The sequence below is a fragment of the Melanerpes formicivorus genome, unplaced genomic scaffold (assembly GCF_026170545.1).
Source record: "Melanerpes formicivorus ecotype bairdi unplaced genomic scaffold, bMelFor1.0.p_v2 SCAF_27, whole genome shotgun sequence".
Lineage (NCBI taxonomy): Eukaryota > Metazoa > Chordata > Aves > Piciformes > Picidae > Melanerpes > Melanerpes formicivorus.
In genome coordinates this window covers 3,058,276-3,077,454 of record NW_027142379.1, presented here as the reverse complement: position 1 = coordinate 3,077,454, position 19,179 = coordinate 3,058,276, and the positions used below count along the sequence as shown (strand labels likewise).

Sequence of the window (19,179 nt, the reverse complement as noted above, 5' to 3'; positions counted from 1 at the left end):
TAACTTCAGCCTCAGTTGGAGCAATTTTAAGAGGAACACTGAGGGTAAAGTTCCATAGTGCTACAGGCAAGAGAAAGTTTAAAAATAATAAATAGAATTCTGCTAGCACGTTTGGAAACTTTAATTTATATAAATGGCCAATGCTGGACAAATATTTTCACGTTAAAATGAAGCCACATAATGGTTGTTTGATATTTAAGGAGATACAGAATATGCCTTGGCTACAAGTGATGCATGCAGCCAGTTCCTTTAAAATAAGGTCAAAAATAAGAATCTTCCAAAATACTAACACCTTTGTGTTGTGACTGACAAGTTAGAGTGGAATTATTGTGAATTATTTATTCATGGTATTCTTTGGACTGCACGGGAAGACGTGTCTTGACTTACCCCATGTAGTTTTATTCCTTTAGGGTGGCCTATAACTTTAAAGCAAAATGATGTTTTTGAGTAAACTGTATTTCCCTCCAGATGGTTTCTACAGAATTTTGGCAACCACATGCAATGATTAGTATGGTTGCCCTTTTAATCTCACACACTTTACACAGACAAAACATATTCTTCCCAAACTATTACAGACCATTCAGCAGATATTTGACTATCAAACTGTCTTCGATTATCACAATAAATAGAATATCCTGACCTTATTGCTTGGGGGTTAGATAAAATCCTCTAAGTACATAGCTATTTAAAGAGAGGGTTATATGGTTCATACTCTTGCTAGAGTAGCAGTATGTAAATAGCCAGTGCTATCTCACATAGAACATTTGTTAAAGAGACAGCATCTCTCTCACTCCGCGTCTTGAATATACGTACACCAGCTAGTGTGCACTTTTCCTATGCATATTCTTGATATTAGCAATCCTAGGCTCTACTAAAACCTAGCTTTGGAGACATGACACCCATTTCTCTCCCTTTTGTAGATGAAAGATAGGATAATTGAGCGTTGCAGCACACAGAAATGCAGAATTTTAAGTGGCATGTGGGAGACCTAACCAGCTAAGACAGGTGTTGTATCAAAAGGATACAAGGATTATTTGAATACTGCTTCCTGCATTCTGATCACCACTGCCTATGAATGGCACAGTGAGCAAAAGCTCAAATATATGGAACTACCTATTTTGTCCCATGACAAAAGTTTCAAATGCTGAATCTAAAACAGGAACAGAAGTTTAAGATTTAAAGAGCCCTTTTCCGTCCTAACTTTATTACTGTACTCTTTAAGCCATTGAGGAGAGATCAACAAAGGAATAATGTTTACTTACAGCATTTGCAGATCTAATGCTCACAGCATAGTTGCTTATGCCATTGATGTTGGTTTATTTGAAAAAAAATGTATTATTATGAACAGTCTGACTTAGTGTTTTAAGTAATTTCCAAGTAGCTGAAGTACGTGGGGTGCATTAGAAAGGTAATGTTATCTGTGCATAGCTAAGTGAGTGATGATTCCCAAGTTTGGGACTGTGTTTTTGGCAGTCAGTGCTTTGCACTGGTGAGTGCAGGAGCTTGACTCTAGGCCAGACCAGAATACAGTAAATGTAAAGTTTGCTTATGAAAAGATATTTCTGTCTTATCTACAGAACTGAAACTGAGGGTAAATGTTTTATTCTTTCCTGATCTTTCCCCCCTTCCCTTTAAAATACTACAGTATTAGGTTAATTTACAGCATTATGAAAATTTTTATATTTACTTTTGAAAACTATCTTTATCTTGCCCAAAGCAGAAGATAATTTGGTTTGGTTTTATTAAAATCCTTTCTGAACTTTTTACACTGTAGCTATTCTTCTCAAATGAGTCATACAATAACCATTCCTAGTTTGTAGCCAGTTCTCCAAAGAAGCAGATGAAAAAAGAAACAACTTCCTTTTAAGGGAATGAGACCTATTTGTAATGATAAACCTCTTTCCATTTCTATTTGAAGACATTCTCCATAACCCAAGAACTGATAGCTGTAAAAACACTAACTACTTTATTTGGATTACAAAAACATTCATAGCTATAGAACATTGTTTAATGTTAGCCTAAAGCATCTGTATATACAGCCACGCATTGGAGTACTGTTGAAATTACACATGGGACTTGTCAAACGAGCAGCTAGTTTACCAGAAATCTACAAGAAACATCTTGGAAGTTGTTTAATTTCAAATTATTTAATATTTTAAATAAATGAGTTTAAACAAAATTACTTAATATTGATGTGGGATGAAAACAACCCAAGAGTGTGTAATTGTATAAGCTAACAATTTCTACTGAAATGTTGCATGAGTCCCACAACTTAGCATACTGCTTGAATACTATTCACATACTCTTAGAAATGGGAGAAATATCTGTGTGTCACACATGGCTGCAACAATTTCTGTAACCTCTGAGAGCCACTGTTATTATAACAGTTATGTTATATATCTACTCAATTTCTGCCCACAGAAACTCTAATAGGTATTTAGGTACCTCATTGTGCATTTCCCTCTCAGACTTCCAAGCTTCCTCCTTTAGCCCTGCACTAGTAAATAACAGTTTTTCTAGTACCACATGAAAAAAAAAATGGTTTAAACATTAAAACCTTGGGATTACCTGTTGGGGGGTTTTTGTAGGGGGCGTGTGTGTGTGTGGTTGTCTGGTGGTGGTGCTGGTTGGTTGGTTGAGCTGGGTTTTTTGTTTGTTTCAGGGTTTTTCCTTTTGTGGGTGGGATCATTTTGCAACTCAGAATGTCCAGAAATGTACTCTGATTTGAGTGAACTTAGGTAAGAACCAGATTTCAGTGTCTGGTACTGTAAGGAAAATAGCACATGTCAAGAGACTCCCAATAAATTTTAAAAAGTTGGCCAGCTAGCCACAGTTACTTTATTTATCTTTTCTAAGATGCTGGACTACAGGTTAAAATTTTTCAATATATTAATTTTAAATGTGTGTTACTGCATACAACTTAAAATATTTCACTGGATGTGTTACTTAGATATGAAATAAGAATAGAGTTATAAACTAGCTAAGGATTGAAGGGGAAAAAGCCCTGATATTAAATGCAGATGCAAAAGCAGAGATGAATTGTCTAAGTTGTACTGCCATCCATTTAGCCCTGAACCCCTGACACCATCGTTTATTAGAGAGATGGAGACAACAGAATTCTTTGTAGCACAGATTTATATTACCAGAGGAGCTACAGCAGACTTCTTCTGTGTTGTTAAAATAAATTAATCAAAGCCAGCAGGGAAGCGTCCTTGAATTACAATGGTTGCATTATTCAGAAACTGTAAAGACGGAATTTTTAAGGAAATTCAGAAGACATGTAGCTTGGGAAAGAGCCAGTTGGTTTTTAATGCTGCCATTTTTAACAATTCTTAATATAAGAAACTGGGTATTGTTTCAAACATATCTTTGGCATGTATTTTCCATTATTTTATTTCTAATTATGTATTAACCCAAGCATAATATGGCATCTCTTGTCCCAAACAGAGTCCGGAGTATTTTAATGACCTTTGGCCCAAATGTGTGCCAGTCTTAAGACATGTTGGCTAAGTCAAGGATGCAGTTCTATACCCAGAAGGCTGCAGCCCACACCATCATCAAATACAGCAATGCTATAGCAAGAGGACTACTGTCTCTCTCTATTAGGAGGTAAAGTGATTTTTTCCTGACAAAAATTGCAAAGAGGAAGGGGATAAGAGTAAACAATGCAATCAAAGCATGGGCACAAGCTGGAAAGTAGTCTCTCTCCTGTAAACTGAGATCACTGCCAGTGGTCAGAACCCCAGGTACACATTTCTTGCTAGGATCACTCAGGAAATGACTCAGCAGGGCCACAGCCACATACTTAATGCACAGCATTAACTTTCTGCAGCACTCTGCTTATGACAAGAAGGGTGGGCCTTGATAAACAAAAGCACAATTTTAAGTGGTATTATTTTATATTTGATGCACACTTTTAGCATAGACAGAGTTTTAATAAATTCATGCTACTAAATATGACAAACAGCTATCACCACTGTTGCTAATTCCATTAAGTGATGCGTAGCTCACTATCCTGCTTGGCACACAAGTGTGGCACATCAGTCAGCTGTGGCCTAGTACTGATTTAGTCACACATAGGAGATACATGGGTATGGCTCCATTTCCTGAAGACAGAGAACTGAAGTGGGAAATTGTCAGTAGCTTAGATTTTTTTCATAATGGAGGAGCACATATAAAAAGCAAGTTACAAAGCATCCCTGCCTATGGCAAGGAGGTTGGAGTAGATGATCTCTAAGGTCCCTTCCAACCTAAGCCATTCTATGATTTTGCTTCTATCAAACATTCATATTTTGAAAACTTAAAGATCTGAAACATGGTACAAAAGTTTGATAATTCTGAAGAATACTGTGTTGTCTCAAATTTGAGTTATATTTTCCCATGTAACCATTTCTATTACCCCTGAGCTTTGTTGAAAATCCACTGCAGTCCTGCTAACATAGCTCCATCAGTTTCTGGAGAGTTATGTCACTCTATACAGTGTTAATGAAATCAATGTTAGAAGCAGAAATCATGCTAAGTTTCCATTCTTCTGTCTGTTCTTCCAAAACAATAAATACAAATAAGGATTAAGAAAGAGAGTTGCAAAATGGAATGGGACTAAAATAGAAAAAGAAAAAAAATCATATGCATGATGCTGCTTTCAGAGTTTGTGCTTGAAAGAAAATATAATCTGAAGGAAATATCTGACAATATGACAGCATGATATTCATGAGTGATTGAAACCTGTGGTAAAGGCAAAGTCAAAAGGCAGCCCTGATCTGTGGCACTCTTCTAGATGCCAAACCCTGAATAAAGGAAGTAGAGGCTGGAAGGGACTTGTGAAGGCGCAGCTAGAAACAAAAAAGGCAATTTGTAAGGGTCCATTACGTAATTTTGTACTTGTTTCCTGAGCAAGTACTTCCTTATGATTCACATCACTATATTCATTGGGAATTGATGGGTGATGCACGCTCCTTAGCTCCTGGCACTGTTTATACCTGTCTGTTTAAAAACCCTTTACAGTCAGATACAAATTTCAGCATACTGGTGATGTAAGAAGTCATTTAAAAATCAGCCGAAGATCAAGAGTGACATTTTAAGCAACTGAATAGGAATGTAGAAATGTACAATGCTCTTTTTCACCTAGAAGAAGATAATCTGCCTTGGATTGCCTCAGAAGATAGAACTTTTCTGATACTTCTCTTACTAAGATAATTTAGAGGGAAAGGTGCTGTTACATGGACTCCTAATATCTTCTCAAGTTTCTCTGGGAAACACACTTTTTAAACATTGCGTAGTCTTTAAACATCTGTCACAGGTCAGCACCTTCATAAATTAAATTCAGCATCAGCATCAGTGTCCAGTTTCCTTTTCATTTTATTATTTTGCCCTGAAACTTAACTTTTTCTTATTAATTTAAAGAAAACATGCACCAAGAGCTGCATATCAACAGGGATTGCTTTCCACTTCTTTTTCTTCATGGAAGAAACCAGAAATACGTACACTGAAGTAGACTTTATCTCATCCTCTGTGACTGAAGAAAGAAGCCTTGATGCCAGAGATTACTGCAGTTTGTGACAAGAAAGAGAAGAATAAATCCAACCTCACCTCTTGCACCCCACCCCATATTCCACACTCGTTCTGTAGGTTTTTACCTCTGTGAAAGTGTTTGTCCATGACCGACACCACAGGAGTGCTACAAAACTCATTGCATTAAAAAGAAGAGTTGTCAGAGATGGACAACCTCAGCAGGTTTGACAGATACATACTTGCTTCACAGTACTACCTGAAGGATGCTAAGAGGATTTTGCCTTAAAGACTCCTTAGCTGTGTGCTCGGTCCAAAGCTACAACAAAGATGCATTTCTAAGCAGTAAAGCAGAGTTGTGGTAGAGTCTGCAGTTGAGATACTGCTTCAGGTTGTGACTTGATATGTTGAAATGATGGAGAAATTAGAGGTACACAAAGGAGCCAAGTGAAATAGCCAGAATGAAATTTGAGCACACATAAGTATCATCTTGCCTGAGAGTGTCTTACAAATGTAAAAAAAAAAAAGGTGGTTTCAGAACAGCAAAGGGTTCTAGAGAAAGATTTGCCATGCTGTTGCCTGGAAAGAAAATATTCTTCATAATAGGAAGGGTTCCTTCCCACCCTTTTCAGTTTCATCTAAGACTGTCCTAAAACATTATCCCATTTATGCCTCTCTATTTTTATCCCAGGATTCAGCAGCTGATGAATCATGCCAGGGTTTAATTCTTGAGAGCCAGATGATGCAGGAATCCAGAAGGCCTGAATTCAAGCCTGATTTGAACAGGCCAATGCATCTTTAGTTTTTGCTTGACTCAGTTAGCACCCAGTATGTATTTGGGCTAATTCCCAGTCTCTGCAACTTTTCGAGGCCTCTCATGCAAATCAGGCCTGGAAGCAAACAACAAGCAAATGACCCAGAAGGCTGGTCCAGGGCTGGGAACCATTGTTCTCAGGCTGTGCATTTCAGTGCTCCATTTGTTCATGTAGTAACCCTCAAATAAAAATGACAGGCCACAAAGATAACTATCTCCTTAGGCTTAATTATTGCACCCTTTGTACAGTTCTTGCTAGTGCTGTTTGCCAGAGAGAGAGGCATTCATGGTCCTCTCACTACATTTAGATTCACTGGATTGTTTTTCTTTGTTTCTGTGAATACAGAGAAAGAAAAGTGTAACCCTAAGAGTTCAAAAAATTTCTGCTTTTGTTGATGAGGTTTTAAAGTCAAATTCCTTTTGTAGTCACAAATTGTGTTATGAAATCAGAAATCTTGGTAACATTATCCTGGTGATCTGGAAAATGGCTTTAAAATCTAGCACACTTGGAGCAGAATCAGGAACTTTCAAGTACAGATTTGGTTATGGAAAAGTGAGTTGGATAACACCTGTACTGATCTGTTAATTCAAAGCCATTGGCTAAAAATGGGTTTAAGCTGCAAAACATGGGTATATTTCCAACACCTTAGATGTTCAAGGATGCATTCTTGGGCTTGGTTTTGATGTACTTTGTAGGAGTTTATTCTTCACCAGACTAGCAAAATAACCTTATTTTCCAAAAGCTAATATTACAGACTGAAGATATGACTGACAGTGTATTCAATAGCCACGTGTGATATTACTACTGAGTGTTCATAATAATGTGTAAAATAGGTGCAGAAGTATTTTTTTTGTTTTCTCTTTAAAGGACTGTGACTGTCTCATTCTTAAGACCTTCTGAAATGCTCCCTTTTAGTTAGTTTTTAAAAGATCAAAAATATGTCCTGATTATAATGTTGTGAAACTACAATCAAACCCAAATACAAATGTATGGAGCCTTCCTTAAAGGGATCACATTCTATTCATATGAAGAGAATAACAAGTAGAAGTGAAAGAAAGATATGGAAGGATTAATATTAATATTATGATTTTGATTAATTGGTTGATTCTCAATGTTGTTTAGATACATATTTCTCATGTGACCTACTCTAGGAGATCCTGCTCTGGCAGGGGTTTGGACTAGGTGATCTATTGAGGTCCCCTCCCACCCCTAATGTTTTGTGATTCTGTAATTTGTCTTGAAATTATCTGATCCAGGAGGTACTAAGCTCAGCAATACTTAGCAGCTTTGGTAAGAAAACGTTAAAACTAGCAGACCAAATTCTCCAAAATGTATCTGTCTTTCCATTCAGTTACCTATGATTTTTGGGGAGTGTGAATAAGAAATAATATGTCCATGTCATGAAAAGGTGATTATTCAGTCTGGACATAAAAAACACACTGCTAATTCACTTAACAAAGGGATTTGGGGGGCTTGAAAGGAAACAGTGTTCTAGTTGTGATTTCCACTTCAGTTTAATGGCTACTATCTTCCCCTAGGCACTCCTAAACATGCACAACACATCTTAAAACTGACTTTGGCTGACAGTATGGATACCATGTGATAACACTTTAACATTTTGCTCCATAAACACTGATGTAATTTTATTATATATTATTGTAACAAATTCCTCCACCTTTGTGAATGGCTCATTTTATATTGATCAGCATTATCATACTTACTCCACTGACTGAGAATTTAGGTAGAACCATTCTAATTTCCCAGGTACCAAGTGTTTTGGAAAGCAAACAATTCTGAAACTCGGGAATCTTTCAGTAAATATGTCAAACAGCTGCTCCTCTGTAAGAATCTTAAGCACTGAGTAGTATTAGATGTTGGAATTTTCTTAAAGCCTCCATGTGTAATGATAGTTGTTTTTCTAATTTGAAGAATTTCATAGGCAGGTCTTACACTACCCATTCTGCAAGCATTATTTCCATGTGCAAGAAGATTCTTATGCATATGTGATAATATATTAAGTTATTTTTTCCATTCAGATTATTTTCATGTGCATCCTCTGTAATTGAATCAGTGGCTTATTGCAGCTAGTCTTTGTAGTGATCTCTGCAAAATGCAGTTTGTGGAACAAAATGCTCATCAGCCACATCTGCTAAGCTCTAGTAGTTCAGAGATTTCTGTGATGAAATTTCATGTAAAGCAGAAAGCTTCCTACATTTCTTTCAGTACAAAGGAAGTTCACTGGGGGTGATGGGCGCTATTCTAACCAAGTAACAAGGTTTGATGTCTGAGGCATTGTTTGCCCACACTTTTCAGTGGATTTCACTGAAAGTGATATGTAAGCAAGTATCTGTACTTGTGTATTTAAATAAGTACTACCAAGAGAATGGTAAGAGGAAGCAGATCAAGAATTTCTGTCAGAGAAGACAGGGATTTAGAGAGGAAAACAGAGAGATGGTCTCTTCTGGAGCATTAGTGGTAGTGGTTTAGTAAAGCTAACAAAACTCATGATATCATTCCCTTGATCTTAGAAACACTTCACGTTACACAGGCGTAGACAACCATAATACATTGCACAAATCTCCACGTGGATGCTTTTCTTCTGCTGGCTTTTCTTGCAGGACCCTTAGAGCCTTTCCAATGTGATGTCAGTTAAGCTGTTGAAGATACATCTACAACATGATGAATGTGTCAACATGAGGAGTTACTGTCTGACTTGTCAGGCCACACCTGTGCCTGCTGAAGGTGTCACCACCCACAGCTGCTCTACACTTTCTTTCCTTCTCCCTATCCTGACCTAGAGGTTTCTGTTGTTTAAGACATACCTGCACATTGCAACAATACAAACCTGTCTATTTGCAGAGTTGAAGAAAGCAAGAGGGCAGTTACAACTAGTCCCCTCAACCAGTGAACAGTTGGGAGATATGTCCAGTCTAAATTTTCTCCTCAGCTTATACGTTATCAGTCTTTTAATAAATGGTATCTAGTTCCTAGCAATGTCACTCTAGTACCTATTATTAGCAATCATTTTACTCTCTTATATGCAAACTGAAATGCCTTAAACTCAATTGAATATCTTTGTTCTTGCAAAAATTTCCAGTTACCAAATAACTTGGAAAAAAGTTACATTGCACAACAGTGTTATCAGCATACCCTGAAGTCTAAGGGGATTTTATTCTTTTGAGGGGAATGACTTCTGTTAGACACTGAAATTGTAGTAAGTAGATCCCTAGCAAAAACTGCTACACCCTTCCCAATGAGGATTTTTATTCATGATATCTGCTTCTAATTAAATAACTCCACTATATTATGCATACTAAGACCCAGTCCTTTCCCCTTTAAAGCCAATGGCAAAGCTCCCATTGAGTTCATGGGAAAAAATGTAAGAACTCCTTTGTTAAGATTTCCCTTCTAGTAATTTCAGCTCTTAGGTTTTTAAAACAAATATTCAGACAGCAAGCAGTTTCTGATGCTCCTTGTATTAGGCAGAGAGTACTACAAAGGGGAAATTTGGTCTTACTAAATTATGTTCCCCTGTCATGCCATTTGTTTTTCTTTCTGTTACTGTAATGGGCAACAATGGACATGCAATTGTGTTACATTATCTTTATTTTAGAAACTTTCTTGAAATTCAATCTTGTAGCAATTTATACCATACATGGCATGTTTATTCTATAGAGAACAGACAAAATGAAAACAGCAGTAGAGAAAACTATTGCTTACCTACTTTCTTCATAGTTTTGACCCATCACCAGTTCATCTGCTAATGAATTGTAATTTGAAACATGTTTACAAAACCCAAAGCACCCAGCTTCTTAACTGGGACCATATTTCTAAAATACACTTACAAAAAGGCAAGTTTATAAAATAATGATTCTACTGCTATGCAGTCCAAGATGACCTAACTCTTTTGGCGCATTTGATGTCCCATCCCAGATGCAGGAGGAGATATCAAAGACTCAAAGGATTCAAAATACATTTCTGTGGAAGTAGAAAGAGGGCTTGTAGGCTGTGTTTCCCTGCTGAACAAGAAAAGAATATTCTGTGCTGTGCCCAGGGCTGCTGCACATGATAGGGAGCTCAGGGGACAAGCCCATTGGCCCTGAGCTTAGAGCCAGGTTTTCATTATAATTTACTTTCCACATAAGCAATAAATAAAGCAGCCACTTCTTCACTGTTCTTAGCACCCCACTGAGAGCAAGGTGCTGAGGTGTTTTGAAGATTTTTTTGCTTTCATGCTCAACACCATGTTTATTGGCAGGTAACCAAAAAAGAGCACTTTGATTTTGGTGCACACTGAAGTGTTTCAGTCTAAATATGCATTAGTCTCATCCTAACACCCACACTGAGTAGAGACTATAGATCCTAATGAAATGGGACAGATGGGAAAAATTACAGAAAAGGAAAAAGAAATCCACTGTGTAACTTGTGTACATTAGGTCTGAAATTTAAAACCTTCAAGCTGATATCCAAGGTTGTTTTTTTTACTGCCAGTTTCATTCCAGACAGTGAACAGTGCTCGTAAGTGCTGGTTGCAATCTAAATGTTATCATTTTTGTCCAGGGTTAATTCCATGCAGAGAGTTGTTCCTTTCAAAGTTAAAGCTATCTCTGCAAATCAGTCTTGTTTTATAGACTGCTAAGCATGAAATATGGCCCCTTAAAGTATGTTCTGTGCTAAATATTTCTGCTGTACATATGAAGAACACTGAGTTCTGTAGCTGCAAGAAAGCCCTTCCATGATATGCAAAAATCTCTGTCTCCTCTCAAACAATCTGACACAAGCCTGAAGGGCTTTGTAAACAACATTTCCTGTTGTGATATTTTAATGACAACTAGGCCAAAAGTCTTGCTATTACATTCACATTCACAATAAGAATGCAACGGCAGAAAACACAGAACAATTAAACAGAATAATGCCATGCAGTGTGCTTTAAATGTTCTCAGCAAAGAAATTAAAAAAAAAAAAAAGAAAGCAGCAGCAGCAAAGCTTTATACAAAGCAGCCAATATCATTTAGTAGGAATACACTGGGTTTTTTTTTCATTTGTTTAGTTTCAATCAGTGTGAACGATGTTGTTCATTCTATTTCATTGAAAACTCTCCTGCCATGAGAGCTGGAAAGGTATCTGTTGGAAACAAGTACAAATGAACGCTACCATGTATCCAAAGCGTGCTTGTATTTGCCTAAATACTGTGGAAAGCGTGCCAAAACCAGCTTGGTAAGTAGTTCTGTATATCCAAAACAGGATATACAATCATGTACTAATTCAGCCTGCAGCTTCTAAACAGCTAGATGGGACTTCAATGCTAAGCATTTCCACTGGCACAATAGCTGGAATGCAAACGCTTGAAACCAGCCTGTGGAAGTACATATAAACCTTTGCTGCTAAAAGTGCATGACTATTTCCCCCCCTTGTTTTCCTAACTAGCAATGGCAGATTTTCAGTATAAATAGAACATTTTCTTTAGGTTTCAGAAACTTCAGTTTGTTCCTTTGTTTTGCAAAATAAATTAACCTGGCATCCATAAAGCTCAACCTCTTCCCAGTTTGTCAATGAAAGTTTTATCATTTGCTTATGTAGAAACTTCACTAAGTCATCTAAACATGTGCAAAAATGTATTGGTTATTAAAACAGGTCAAAGCTCATAATGCAGTAAAAATCCCCTCCAGGAAAAAAAAAATAAAAATAGATAAGCCCCCAGTTTTCTGCATAACTCCTTATGTGAAAAAATATGTAAATATGCCTTACAGGCTTTTCTGAATATCAGCAAATAACAGCTGTGTCAGACAGCCTGAAGAGTGAATTTGAGAATAAGAGTTTGTCCAGGCTGCAAAAACAAACTATGTTTGGAAATGTATTAGCCAGCAAATTTAAACAAACAGTTTTAAATACAGTCCAAGTAAGGCAAGTTGTGTTTAAAATCATGTAGGTGAACTCTAAACTCCTCTCCTTGTGCTGCCAGAGTTCAACCAGCATGTTTTAAACATGGCTTGTTCTGTCTACTGCTATGCATGAAGTTGTATTCAAATTCTGTTTAAAATGTTAATTGATACAAATAAGGAAATATCAGCAGGGTCATGCTAGCTCAGTACTGAGCCTTTACTCAGCATGCTGAGCATCTTAATTTCAAATACAGTGACCGATAGTAGGATCCTACTTGACTATGCATTAGCAAACATATTTTCAGAAGCAGATGACAACTCAACTCCAGGATGACTTCTAATGTCATCTGGAAATTATCTGAAACACCACTCGCTTCATCTTACTACGAGGATGATTCCTACGCCATCAGTGCAGAAGCAGGCAGAGGAGAAAAACCCCACTGCTTTAGCAACCATGGGTTATGCTCCTCTGTGTGACTTTGCAGTGAAGTGAGCCAGGACCATGGGTATAACATAGCTGTACTGGTCAGGTCTGAACAAGAATGTGGTGACTAGAATTGTAGCTTTTACTAACCTAGATTTATGCCTGAAAATGTAAGCATTTGAGCATTTGAGAATGTAAGAGAAAAACAGGAACTTGAAAAATATTCCTTAAATCCAGCAGCTTTGATGTACTTGGTAGATAGGTCAACTGTCTGCTCACGTACCTCCCATGTACGTGACAATAACATGCTTTGCCTTACCTGAGGATCAATGCTATAACTGTGCCAACACATCCTAAACACACACCCCCCCCCCCCCCGCTTTTTTTTTCCCTGCTACACAAAGTGTAAAGGTCAACTTGGTGGAAGCCACTTGGGGTTGTTCTGCACATGTCCAGAATTTCAGACAAATGCAGGGAGAAAGCCAAACCACAACAGAGCCCACATCTGTGTGCATCCAGCATTAAGTAATCTTGTTCAGACATCAACTTTTTATGCTGTTGGTTCATATTGTTACCAAGTCTTTGAGTTTCACTTTCAGTTTCAGGTTCCAATGAATCCAAAATGATGAAACTGAGACTTAAACTGAAATCTGAGCATTTTGATGGACAACTGCACAAGTCTAAAATGACCAGGCAGTCAGTTGGCACATGTCATTATTGAGCCAAAGGTAGAACTACTGTTTGCACAGCAGCAGCAGAAATGTATTCCAGAAACTGGCAAAACGGTCACAAATTGTAGAAGTTTTGCATGAAGCCTCCTTGAGGTTGTTAGCTTTGAATCCTGAATTATTGAAATACTTTGTAGGATTAGTTAGGACTATAGTTAACATTTGCTAGACAATAGAAAACTGCATGATATTTGGCATGTTTGGATGTAAGACAACGTTCATAGCAGAGCGAAAAATTTCAGGCTGCAAAATCACGTTGGTAAGAGTTTTAAAATATCCATTAAGTCCTTTTAAGTAACTTAACATGTGAGAGCATAGGCATTACACCTGTAGTTGTGCACTAGACAACTGGCATGGTAGAAATTGAAGGAAGGCAAATGTTGCCCTTTCATTTTTCTAAAAAATTGACTTGAAAAAAAAAAATTAGTTGAAAAAGTACAGAAAATCTGTCAGCACTTAGAAAAAATCCTCTGTTTCTCCTCATGCATCTACATACTGTTCTGCTGCTGCTGCTGCTGAATCAGGGGGAGATCAGGATGAACGCTCTTGTAGGTATAAAGTAAGACAACATGCTTCCCTTTGAAGATACCTTTCTTGCTGAGGGGTATGTATGTAGAAATTTCTTTGTGTATACTACATACAGACCAGAGTACTTCCAGAACTGGTGTGATCTGAATTCAGTAACAACTGAGGCACCCTGTTGCAATAACATTCATTTGCCCAGTGTCTCAAGTATGGAAACCTCCAGCACAAAAGCTCAGATAGACTCTTAAGGATGGATTTTTAAACATCTCTTCATTTTTACTGATCAGAAGAGAGGACTGAATTTAATTTGAAATGCTTAGTGGTCTGAGTCATGGAACTTACAGTCCTTGAATACTAGAACTATTTGTTAAGTTCTCAAATTAACAACACTTTGACAGATACAAACAATGAGTTCATCAAATTACTGTTTGGTTTAGGTAACAAATATGCTGTGAATAACAAACCTCCACTGCAACCAGATAATTTAATGTACTTACATCATGGTTGAATTATTAATGTAAATCCTCTATAGGACTGCTCCATTAAATTACCTTTTGCATGAGAAATGCTTCTTAATGTATATAGCTTCATTATATATACCATAGCTGGTAGTATTAAATGTTATTAGAAAAACCCACAGGACTTAATATTTCGAATGCTACTCCAGAAATCCATCTGTTATTTTGTACATACAGGTTTCATATTTTTTTAAATTAAAACCAGCAAAGACTTTTACAAGAAAAAAACATCTATGATAGTCATAAAACCCCCACTCTTTCATACATCTTGCAGTGGAAACAGAAAGGACATCACATATCACTTTGATCTTATATACCTTGAATTCTTAGCCATCTAGGGTCACTGTTGTGATTTCCTGACCATCTCCAGCTTTGGGAAACTATCCTACAGCACAATAGTGACATGGTTTAGTGTCTTGGTGCAAACACAGCACAACTAATTTCCTTACAGCACACTCGTTTTCCTTAGCTTTATACTCCTGCATATATATATATATATATATTGCCAGTAACATTCATTTATTATATATCCTTCTTAGCACCACGTATCATTTGGACAATATTTAAAACAGATCTTTTTGAAAGTCAGTACAATGTGTGTGGACAGAATACAGAATATGCAGGTATAATATGCAGGTATATTTTAACTGAAAATAAATTTCTATGGAGTATTTACAATATTAGTAGACATCATAAAGTAAGTTGAGGTACGGAGCCCGGATTGGAAGGAGGAATAGTGTTAAGCAGCTAAATGACTGCAGAAAACAAGTTGAATATTTTCAAAATTTACTTACTGAATAAGAGTAAAATATAGACAAACAGAATGATACTTTGATATACATCTAAAAAAAACACCAATCCTTTTGCTGCAGTCTCACATCTAACAAATTAGTGAAGTGCCTTGAATCTAATTCAATGGTTGTAAAATTATGTGCTGATGAAAAATTCCTATATTTTGTGCTGGTGAGAGAAATTACAGAGATATTTCTTAGGAAGGCAGAAAATCTGCCTCTATCTCTCTGTTAGTACTTTGCATGATGATGGAAAACAATACTTCATGCTGCAGGCAAAACTCTTGTTGATTTTAGTGGGAATGCTGCTTGCATGTATGGTTTATAGAGCTAGGAAAGGAACAATGAGAAGGTTTAATAAAACCCCAACGATGTAATAAAACAGTATTTTAAAATCATAAAATGAACTAGTAAAACTTGCTTCTGGTAGTGAGCTGCAGTGACATATTTCGTTAGCTTTAAAAACTGTGTATCTTTTATCAAAAGGGTAGATATGTGAATGTGAATTTGGGATTTTTGTATACTGCCATACTTTCTTGGATTATCTCATTTCCTACCATTTCCCACCTCTCTCCCTTTAGATCTGTGTTACAATTTCTGCTCTGCTCATCACCATGGCTAGAGTGCACTTCCCTCTGCACCAGTCCAGGGGTATATTGTGCTCAGGTTGTGCCAGCAACCAGGAGAGCAAAACCTCTGCAGCTTTCCCAGAAAAACACATCTCTGACAAAATCATGGGTGTTGTGTATTGGCAATGACCTCATGGAGTTATGTTGGTATGCACCAGTGGAGAAGCTGAACCATATATTTGGGAAACAACAACAAAAACAAAACAAGCAAACAAAAACCCCAAACAAACAAACCCCTGGAAATTCCAAACCTATTTTATTGTATTTTTGAAACAACCTTTGGATTTTGGAGCCAGTAGGAGAATTATTAAAAGTAAAATCACTAAACTGAAATTACTATGGTGATTCCTTGTTCTTTTGGGAGTTATTAGATTCATTTTTCACAGATAACAGATTAAAAGATGAAAACATTTCCTTTCCCCCCAAAAAGGTCACACACAGTGTAGCTGCAGACCCCCCACCTCGCCACGCCTTGACCTGCTGGTGGTGCCTGACCTGGAGACCCACATCTGCACATCTCTGCCAGAGCCCAGACCCCCAGGGAGGACAGCGAAGCCTGCTGACAGTGTGAGTCTCAAAGCAAGCTGTGGCCTGTCAAGTCTGAGCTTCAGGTTTTCAAGCCAGATATTCCTGTCAATTTTCAAATCCCGCTGATCTTTACCAACTCTTAAGTGTGGATAAAGGAATGATCTGGAAGTCATAAAGCATCCAACCCACCACGTTTCAAAGACATATACACTGATATACATGTACCCTTACAAAGGGTGTTCTGAAGTATTGTATTACATGGCCATTTGCTTGGGTTCATTTGCCAGAAAACAAACTCACACTTCTTTGATTATTTTTTTTTTTGCTAAAAATATGTATTATTATTATTTTTCTAAACTTAAATATATTTTACTGGTGGATTTTCCCATTAGCAGTAAGGCACAACTGTTAACATGTATCTAGTTTTCATGTCTCAAATTCTAGTGGTGAACCAGAACCAGACTTCAGTGTCACAGCCTATAGCGTGAATATGAAAATAAATACATAAATAAAGGTATAGCCTATTGTCATGAGGAAAGCTAAAGCTTAACCAGAATCTTGTGTTCAAGCTACTGTGCTTTTTAACTTTTGGCTTCACCTAATCAAGGCCACTTGCCTTTTATCATTACTAATAATATTTTCAGTTCTAGCTATGAGTTTTCACTAGATGGCAGGATTCCACTGGCAGCTATCATCAGGGGCTTCACTTGCAAAGCAACAGTTGCACATCGGTAGGAAAAAAACTTAAGCATGTTGATGCTTTGCAAAGTACAAAAAACAAACAAAAATTAACAGTGATGAGAAAAAAAATTATACAGGCACTCAGTAAATCATAGCTCTGTTACTGAGTAAGATTAATATTATTGGCTGGAAATCACTAAAAATAACAGTGAAAGATGTTCTGATAGAAGAACTGAAAAAACCTTCTCCTATAAAATGAGGTAGACTTACTGCTGCTGGTAGTCATGGAAAAGTTACCTGCCCCAGTAAATTAAATTTAACTAATTAACAAATAGATTGCTTAGGAGAGTTAGAACTTAAATAACTAAACTGCTGATCTAAAATACTGTATCAAAGTACAAAAAATTTCACACTCAATGTGCTTCATTACCAACATACTAAAAGGCAATAAGATATGTTTTAACCTCTCTGTCTCAATTTAACAAGGCAGAAATCCTCGTATGATGATCAGTCCCAGTATCATTTCAGCCAGTGCTATTTTGCTGACCTCAGGGTGCTGGGCAAAATTTGTCCCTCTTGTCTATGGGAACAGAATGCATCTCCATACAGTTACATAAGCCTCAACAACCCTGACAAATCTTCATTGTTGCAGCAGTGGAGAAGCTGCTGCAAGAGGGTGAGAATGGATTTCTAACAAAACTACTTTTAAGTATTGTTTTTGCAGTTTGAGGATAGCAATTCTTTTCCCTCTCTCTCTCTCTCTTTTTTTTTTTTTAATTCTGAATTCATACTATTTGTTTTGCCCTCATAGTAATTTTTAGGGTTGCTTATTAAATATAAGAGGGAATTTTTGGCATCTATTAATGCTGCTTCTAAGGCGGGATAACTTTCCAAAACCAAAGATAACTCAGTGTAATGCTTTCCAGAATTCTCAAAATAGTAAGAACATTTTCTCATGATAAATCTGTATTTATTCTATGCCTAGAGCAGAAAAAGTATCATAAATAAATGACTGAAACAGCATTTCCTAATATGAGATTCAGTTTTGCCATATGCTGACTGCATTCAAAAACATACAGTGAATCAAAGAGGAGCAGAAAGACAAACACCATCTCACAACTCCAAACCTCTAACATTTAAGACAGTGTATGCAATACTCACAAGCTACCAAAAAAAAACCCATTCCTTTTTACTGAAACAGACCTAATCAACACTTGTAGAATTTCTGCAAATCAGAGATTTTTAGCAAAACCAGAGATTCTTAGCAAATTCAAAGAAGCATCACAGCAAGATCCACTCTAATCATTTCCCTGGAAGCAGTATATGTTTAAACAAACTGTTGTCTTCACTCATGTCCACAAAACATCAATAACATCTTTCTCTCATGATCCTACCTTGGCGATTTGCAAAGGCTGCTTTTGCTCCTTGCCACCTTGCAATCTAAAGCCCCAAGGTGCCCCTCCGCTCATAGCAATGCAGAGATAATCCCCCGTGCCCATTTTCCTGGTGCAGTTAGGCAGCATTCATTTACAGAAGAACATGTAACACTTTGTCTTGCAGATGTTCAGCGAGCTGAAGATTTGTCTGCCAGGCAGAGCTGGAGACCCAGAGCACCACACTGTTGCTGCTGCTGTGTACTGCACTAGCAAATGTAGTCATTCAGAAGCACTCCCTCCAAGGGCACAGCCCACTCTTTCGTCAGATTTCTACGCTCAGCCCACCTTCAAAGTAAAGTAAGTAACATTGAGGAAATGCTCACAAAGAGCCTTCACCATGAGGCAGAAAAGGCTGTATTTAAACATGGCTCTCATGACAGCTAAATCAAAACAACAGCAAAAAGAAGTGTACATTTCCCAGTGACAATTTAGGATGTAAGTTTACTTTAGTAAATGGTGCCAGACGTTTTAAACTCTAATTTACCCATTTTTTTTGCCTTCCTACTCTAAACAAAGAAGAAAGCAGAATCTTGAATAAAATATCATGTACATCTTCTGGGTAACTGATACACTTTGACTAATCTAGGGTTATGATTTTCATCTCTACCCCACGTGCATTTTCTGCAGCACTGCAGGTATGGAAAAAAAAAATCTAAAAAAAGAAAAGTTTTGTAGTTTTCACATCATGGAATTGCTTCTTTTGTTGTTTCCCTC

General features: G+C 37.2%; 2 protein-coding genes and 1 long non-coding RNA gene across 4 annotated transcripts in view; 2 read left to right on the top strand and 1 right to left on the bottom strand.

Annotated features, from left to right (window-relative positions):
• The window catches only part of LOC137448923 (uncharacterized), a 32,418-nt gene extending 23,047 nt beyond the window's left edge, over positions 1–9,371 (top strand). The window contains exons 2-3 of the long non-coding RNA XR_010989256.1: positions 3,448–3,609; positions 8,942–9,371. This is a non-coding gene — a long non-coding RNA (uncharacterized lncRNA). The remainder of the gene's footprint in view (positions 1–3,447; positions 3,610–8,941) is intronic.
• SYNPO2 (synaptopodin 2) overlaps positions 1–18,670 on the bottom strand; it is a 74,426-nt gene extending 55,756 nt beyond the window's left edge. The window contains exon 1 of one of the 2 annotated variants that reach the window (XM_068153926.1): positions 18,424–18,670. In XM_068153926.1, coding sequence (XP_068010027.1) covers positions 18,424–18,552 — 129 coding nt within the window. In that variant the 5' untranslated portion in view covers positions 18,553–18,670. The remainder of the gene's footprint in view (positions 1–18,423) is intronic. The other variant, XM_068153928.1, reaches the window with a different exon arrangement.
• The window catches only part of SEC24D (SEC24 homolog D, COPII coat complex component), a 53,575-nt gene continuing 53,050 nt past the window's right edge, over positions 18,655–19,179 (top strand). The window contains exon 1 of the mRNA XM_068153930.1: positions 18,655–18,762. The gene's annotated coding sequence lies outside the window, so the exon portion shown is untranslated. The remainder of the gene's footprint in view (positions 18,763–19,179) is intronic.